This window comes from Arachis hypogaea, chromosome 16 (assembly GCF_003086295.3).
Source record: "Arachis hypogaea cultivar Tifrunner chromosome 16, arahy.Tifrunner.gnm2.J5K5, whole genome shotgun sequence".
Taxonomy (NCBI): Eukaryota; Viridiplantae; Streptophyta; class Magnoliopsida; order Fabales; family Fabaceae; genus Arachis; species Arachis hypogaea.
The window spans coordinates 124,867,972-124,875,547 of NC_092051.1; the positions used below are offsets into that span (position 1 = coordinate 124,867,972).

The following is a 7,576-nucleotide window of genomic DNA, read 5'->3' on the forward strand; positions in this document are numbered from 1 at the left end:
GCAAGAAGTGATACCTCGTGTGTATTACCACTTCTGTGTGTGGTATTTAGGCATAATTTTAATAAATATTGAAAAGATTTAGACCTGCAGAGATTGTTGTGGAACTTAATAGATGGTATTAAGAGGCTTAATGAGGATGCCTTATCTATATAAATGGTCTAGAAATGCATAAATAAAGTTGTAGTTCAGTCACAGACTAAAATTAGACTCTGTTTTCACAACACATATGAAGTATTTAACTTAAGATAAAGGAAGCATGAGACAAGCCAATAATTACACTGTTCGAAGAAGTCACAATATTTGTGATACACACAATGGCTAAGAAAAAGGTAAAGATGAAAATCCATGTGAGCATACATGAAGTTTAATTTATTTTTAATATATATTTTATATTTATAATTAATTTTAATATATACCTAATATAATTAAAAAATTAATCACTAAACTAAATTAATTATTATATATTTATATATAAATATATATATTATTTAATTTATTTTTAATATATATTTTTTATACAAATAATTAATTTAATAACTAAATTTTTGCATATATCTAAATAGTTGAATTAAATTTAGTAATGCTTTTATTTTTAGAATAGGATTTATGCACTTGTTATGATTCTTCTTCATGGATATCACCAAACCTCTTCCATACATGCCGATGTTTTATTTTTAAGGCAAAGTATTAAATTGGTCCTTTACATTTGAGTATAATTCTATTTTAATCCTTAAAATTTAAAGTGTCATATTTGAATCCAAAAAAATTTTATTTAATTTCAATTTAGTCCCACCATGAGGTCAAAGTTAAATAATGAACGGAATGTCTTACATGACAGCAGTACAAGAACAAGGTCGATAATTTAAAAAACAAGTACAAGCTCCAAAGGTATAAAATCAACCATGGATGCATCAATACATTTATTTATCATTCTCTTTAGTTCTACAAAAAATATTTCATTATTTAAATTGTAAGAAGAATGATAAATAAATATATTGATGCTTGCACGGTTGATTTTGTGTTTCTAGAACTTGTACTTATTTTTCATATTATCGATCTTGTTCTTATACTGCTGTCATGAAGGACATTCCATTAATTATTTAATTTTGACCTCACAGTGGGACTACATTAAAGTTAAATGAAATTTTTTTATGAGTAAAGTATCATTTTTGTCCCCAACGTTTAGGGTAAGTCCCAAAGTTGTCCCTAACGTTTCAATCGTCCTATTTAAGTCCCTATCGTTTCAAAATTGACTCAATGTTGTCCTGCCGTTAGGGATCCGTTAACAGAATTGACGGTGGGACAAAATTAAGACAATTTTAAAACGTTAGGGACTTAAATAGGACGAAAACGCTAGGGACAAAAATGATATATAAAAATAATTTTAATTTTATTTTATTTTTTAATAATATTAATTTTTTACTGTACATAGTATTCAATTATTTTTCAATTACATCTAAATAAATTACACTTAATCACATTACTTTCATTTTAAATAAATTTAATTTTTTATAATTTTAAAGAATTTTGATACATTAGAGACAAAAGATATAATTTATATTTTATTGTATATAAATTATTTTTTTCTTTTCTGCAAGTTTATATACTAGTCATTCTACAAACATTTCATGATAACTAAAAATCTTTAAGAGTAAAATTATAAAAAAACTAATTTATTTAAAATGAAAGTAATATGATTAAGTGTAATTTACTTAGATGTGATTAAAAAATAATTGAATACTATGTATAATAAAAAAATGATATTATTGAATGATGAAATTAAAATTTATTTCTATGTATCATTTTTGTCCCCAACGTTTTCGTCCTATTTAAGTCCCCAACGTTTTCGTCCTATTTAAGTCCCTAACGTTTTAAAATCGTCTCAATTTTGTCCTACCGTCAATTCTGTTAACGGATCCCTAATAGCAGGACAACATTGAGTCAATTTTGAAACGTTAGAGACTTAAATAGGACGATTGAAACGTTAGGGACAACTTTGGGACTTACCCCAAATATTGAGGACAAAAACGATACTTTACTCTTTTTTTATTCAAATAGGGCACTTTAAACCTTAAAGACTAAAAAAAGATTACGTCTAAATATAAAGAATTAATTTAGTACTTTACCCTTTATTTTTATCATCCAAATCAAAGAACTTTTTTAGGAAAAGAGTATATGGAGGAATTCTAAGTTCCAGGATTATTTTTAAAAATATAAAAAAATACATGAATGAATTTGTAAAATTAAATTTAATCTAATTTAAAAAGAGTTAAATACATTTTTCTTCACTAAGATTTGAGATCAAAATCAAAATTATTTCCAACCTTTTTTCTTATTAAAATCATCCTTAATGTTATAAAACGTTATAAAATCATTTTCTACCTCAATTTTAATTTTTTGACCAAATTTTTTTTAACAATTAATAAAAATAATATTAAAAAATAAAAACAAAAACACCCCACTCCCACTCCCACTCCCGAAATCTCTTCCCTCCCCATCCTCTTCCTCATATTCTCTTTGAATTCTCCTCCCCTCCTCCCACCCCCAAAAAAACCCTAGTTCTTCTTCTTTCCCTTTCTACCACCCTCTATCATCTCCGCCCCGCCTCGAGTGTCCACCTTCTTCTTCCTCTCCATCATCACCAATCTCAACTAAGAAAAGGGATGAAATCTGCGACGTTGAAAGCTCCAAACAGCTTCAAGAATTCCTGATCAGGATGAACTCGTCTTGATCTTCTTGGGAATTGGACTCAAAGGCAGCGTGGTAAATGATGTTCTCGGTAAGTTTGAAAACGAGTTTGCCAATTTTGACGGTTTTTCCGGTGTTGGAGATGACGGAACCGACTACCTTGTTGACTTCGTCTCCAACAGACTCCCATGACTCTTGGCGCTTGCATTGCGGCTGAAGAGCTTCATGACACAAAGCTTATGTATCTGGCGCTAAAAGGGGCCGTAGTGAGTGAAGACCATGTCGGCGCAGTAATAGATTAGGGGAGAGGAGATCTCAGGAGGTGGAAGGGAGTGTTTTTATTTTTATTTTTTAATATTATTTTTATTAATTATTAAGAATAATTTGATAAAAAATTAAAATTGAGATAAAAAAAATAATAATTTTATAATATTTTATAACATTGAAAATAATTTTAATAAAAAAAAAATCAGAAACAAACTTAATTTTAACCCAAACTTATAGTAACCAAAAAAAAAAAAATACTTAGCCTTCCAAAAAACTTGCAAATTTTATGAATGTTTCATCATTCGCCAATCTACTTCGGAGTTTCCATGGCCATCATCTTCTCCGTCCTCGAGCACTTATCTTGAGAATATTCTTTTCCACTATCTCCTCTCTCCCGCATTTGCCGCATCATCTACCTCGACTGTGTCAGCGTCATTTAGGTTGTAATTATTGAACTTTTAAAAGAACCCCTTGTATGTTATACTTCATATATATTTGTTAATCAAACCAACTAATTATGCTTCTTTAATTTGACATTAAGGACCGTTATTACCTACAAATAACTTCTCAAGAAGCAGAACATGAAGGTAGTAGAAATAAAAGAGTGAATCAAAATTAAATAAGTAAATATCCAAATTCCATATAAATCACAAATTCACAGTAATATTACACGTCACAACCCATAAAAAAAAAAAGAGTACAATGAGAAATGAATGTGTTACATAATAAGAATATGAATTATATTTTGGAGAAAAAAAAAGCAAACAAAAGGACCTAGGTATGTGCCTTCTCAATCACTCTTTCCCTCAAAGCAAAAGACAGAATGAGAGTGTAAAACACAAACAACCTCTTTACAGATGGAACTCACTCAAGAAGCTTCTAGAAGAGTAACCCAAATGCAAGAGCAACAAAAGAAGCTAAAGCAGTTGGAACAAGCAAGGTTGATGCGTCCGATGTGGGACTTGGGGCTGGAGCATCAGCAGCTGAAACACTTGTTGCTGCCATCACCAAGGCAATAACCAAAGCCAAGAAAACCTTAACCTTCAATGACTCCATTGCTCTCGAACAAAATTCTAGAATATTTCTGTTCTTTTTTATCTCTTTTGTTGGCTAGAGAAGGTTTTGGAAACACTGCTTGTTGAATGGAAAAATGTAGTGCGGCTATGTGTGATTTTATATGGTTGGCGGGCATAGATGGGACCGGGCAGGCTGCCCGAACTTTTGTTTTAATGTGTTTGAGAGTTTTGAGGCTAACGGGCAGACGCACTTGCCCGGTTGGTTAGACAGCGTGTTATTCTTTGGCGTTGCTGGTGATATACAGCTGTCGCCAACGGTTTGTGGGTCCATTTTGCTTTCTCTCATTTTGATAAACTTTTTTTAACCCATTTGTAATTTTGTATAGTTGGAAACGAAGGAAAAGCTTATTTGAGTATTTAATTTGTATATTAACTTCAGATTTGAAAGGATTTTGAATAATTTACATAGTTAAATTAAATGAGAGATATTTTAAATTGGATTTAGTTATATATATATATATATTTTTTTTTATTTTTATATAAATTAAATCAAATAAGTTTGATTTATATTTTTTTAATGTAAATCGAACCCTCAAATTAATTAGATTTATATGAATAAAGTTAATATATGGTGAGATTATAATTTTAGTTATTGATATTTTTTTTCAATGGGACATACATAAATCGATTTGATTTATATTAAAAAAATATAAATTAAATTTATTTGATTCAATCTACATAGAGCGTATAACTAAATTTAGTTTAGGATATATGTGTAATTTTTATCTTTATTTAATTTATCTGTATAAAAGAATTTTAATTAAAAATGTAAAGTATAATTTTTAATTTTTTTATATTTTTTATATATTTTTTTGTCTTACTTATAAAATATATAGTAAAATATTATATTTTATTTCATGTTCTTAAAAAAATTAAAGTTAAAAAGTTTAACTAAAAAATGAGAAATTGGAATAAGGAAAACCATAGTTAAGAGGATTTTTTTTTTTACAAAAAATTATATCATATGTAAATAAAAGATTAGTCATCATATAAAAATACATGTGATATTTGTGAGAATGTTTGATTAGACTATTTAATATAATTTTTATCTTTTTATAAAAAAAGTAATTATTAATTTATATAAAATAATATATATAATATGATGACTAATTTTTTGTATTTATGAATTATTTTTGTTTAAGAAATAAAAGTCATCTAGATTGTTCTAAAATGGGTTTGTTTAACTATATTAGGTTTTGAATTTTTTTTAAAAAAAATGACAAGTTTGTACATATTTATGAAAGAATAAAACTCTATATTCAAGCAAAATACTTAACCAAGTATCTCCTCCTCCTCCTCAAGTTTCTTTTTGTTTTACTCTCTTAACAAGAATAAAAAAAATTAAATAAAGAAGAAGAAGAAATACATAATACTGCAAAATTACTAGGAAAAGGATAAACCTATATTTATTCAACTAAAAAACAAAAAGAAAGAAGAAAAAAAAGAAAAAAAAATACTACATTAAAAAAGACATTTTTGTACTTTTATAGCAAAGTTTCGGTATAAAAACTAAGAAATTTATGTGTATTTGTTAATAAATTTCAGTGTATTTTTATTCGAATAAGTTCTGTATAATTCAAAACTCTTCCTCTACCTTCTCCGGATCTTCATCTTCTGTTGCTTCTTCTTCTTCTTCTTCTTCTTCTTCTTCTCCTTTTTAATCATAATCTTTTTTTTTCTTATTCATTTTTTCCTTCTTATTCTGTCTTCTCAAGTTTCTTCTTATTTTACTATGTTAACAAGAATAAAAATAAAAAAATCAAACAAAGAAGAAGAAGAAACACATAATGCCGTAAAATTATTAGGAAGAGAATAAACATATATTCATTCAATTAAAAGAAAGAAAGAAATAAGGAAAAAGAAAAAAATACAGTATTAAAAAAGACATTCTTGTGCTTTTATAGTAAAATTTCGGTGTAAAAACTAAGTGTGTATTTGTTAATAAATTTTGGTGTATTTTTATTTTGATAAGTTCTGCATAATTAAAGATTCTTTCTTTTCCTCCTTTTTTTATCTACTACTACTTCTTCTTTATCTTTTTCTTTTTTTTTTATTTTATTTTCTCATAATTTTTTCTGTTTTACTCTTTTGAGAGGAATAAATAAAAAAAATTAATGCTGCAAAATTATTATAAAGAAAAGGAGTAAAAGAAAAAACACAGCAATAACATCAACAATAAAAGAATGACAATAGAGAGAAAATACGCGAAGAAAAAAAGGAAAACGCGACGAAAAAGAAGAACAAATGCGAAGAAGAATAAAGAAGAATGCGAAAAAAAAGAATGTGTTTGCGTTAGTGAAACGTACGTGTGTACACCACTCCGTATAATGAAAATGGTTTTTGTTAAATTTAGACTAATTTAATTAAATTTAGTTATTAAAAAAACTTGAATGTGTAATACGACTGTTTATGAAATTAAAAATATAAATTTTCTATTTTAGAACATAACCAAATAACAATCTGATTTTTGTCCTATATTATTGTATTATTTAATATTTTCAATCAACTATTTGACTAAGCAGAACCGTTAAAAATAATTGTTATTAACGACGTAATAATTCATACGTAAATGTTTGTCTGAAATATATTGTAAAAGTAATATTTTATTATTTTTATTTAATATTTGGTTAATATTTTAAATTTTAAAATATTAAATTTTAAATTTTAATATTATAAAATAAAATATTATTTAAATTTTAACTAATATTGACAAAAATGATTTATCTCTAACATTTTTTATATATTTATACTAAACATTACATAAGGATAAAAATAAAATATAGTTGGTGTAGTCTGCGCCTTGTTGAGGTTGGTAATGGACAACTCGATGTTGCCTTTCCCTTCAATGTATTTTTATATAAATTATTTGGGTGTTTGCATAATTGACTCCAATGATTTGCATTATTGTTTTATCTTGCATATTTAATTATTTTTAGTTGTTTTCAATTCGTGTGTATGATTGAAGAAAATGGTGGGGTTATGCTGAATACTATTGAGCTACTGAGCTGGTTTAAGACTTTTGTTACCTGGATCAAGGGGTGGCAACACTACTCAAACTGCGGGTATCCATCCCGTTCCTACCCGTTCGGAACGGGTAATTACTCGTTCCCGCACCGGAACGGATTTTAACAGAACGGGTTCTTGGGCGGGACGGGACGGGGTCAAGTTTAGGTTAAACCCGCCCCTACCCGCTCCGATATATATAATATATATGTAAATATATATATTTTTAATATATAATATATGTAACATATATAAAATAATTAGTAAAATAATTAATAATATTATATTATATATAATTTTTTACTTTAATTTATATTATATATGTAAATGGTGGTTATATAATTTTTAAAATTTAATTTTATTTGTTAGATTTAATAATTATAGGGGCGGATAGGGTACCTGCAGGGGCGGGTTAGGGTTTAACATTTTACAACCCGCGGGTAGGGCGGGGCGGGTTTGATGCGGGTTTTTTGTAGGGCGGGACGGGGTCGGGTAGAGCAAAAATCCGCTCCTACCCGCCCCGTTGCCACCCCTACCTGGAT

At 27.7% G+C, this 7,576-nt stretch overlaps 1 protein-coding gene across 1 annotated transcript; it reads right to left on the minus strand.

Annotated features, from left to right (window-relative positions):
- Positions 1-3,570: 3,570 nt before the first annotated feature.
- LOC112754866 (uncharacterized) lies at positions 3,571-4,110 on the minus strand. Its single transcript, XM_025802662.3, has one exon. The coding sequence runs from the start codon at positions 4,009-4,011 to the stop codon at positions 3,835-3,837; it is 177 nt and encodes a 58-aa protein (XP_025658447.1). The 5' UTR covers positions 4,012-4,110; the 3' UTR covers positions 3,571-3,834.
- Between the last annotated feature and the right edge of the window lie 3,466 nt (positions 4,111-7,576).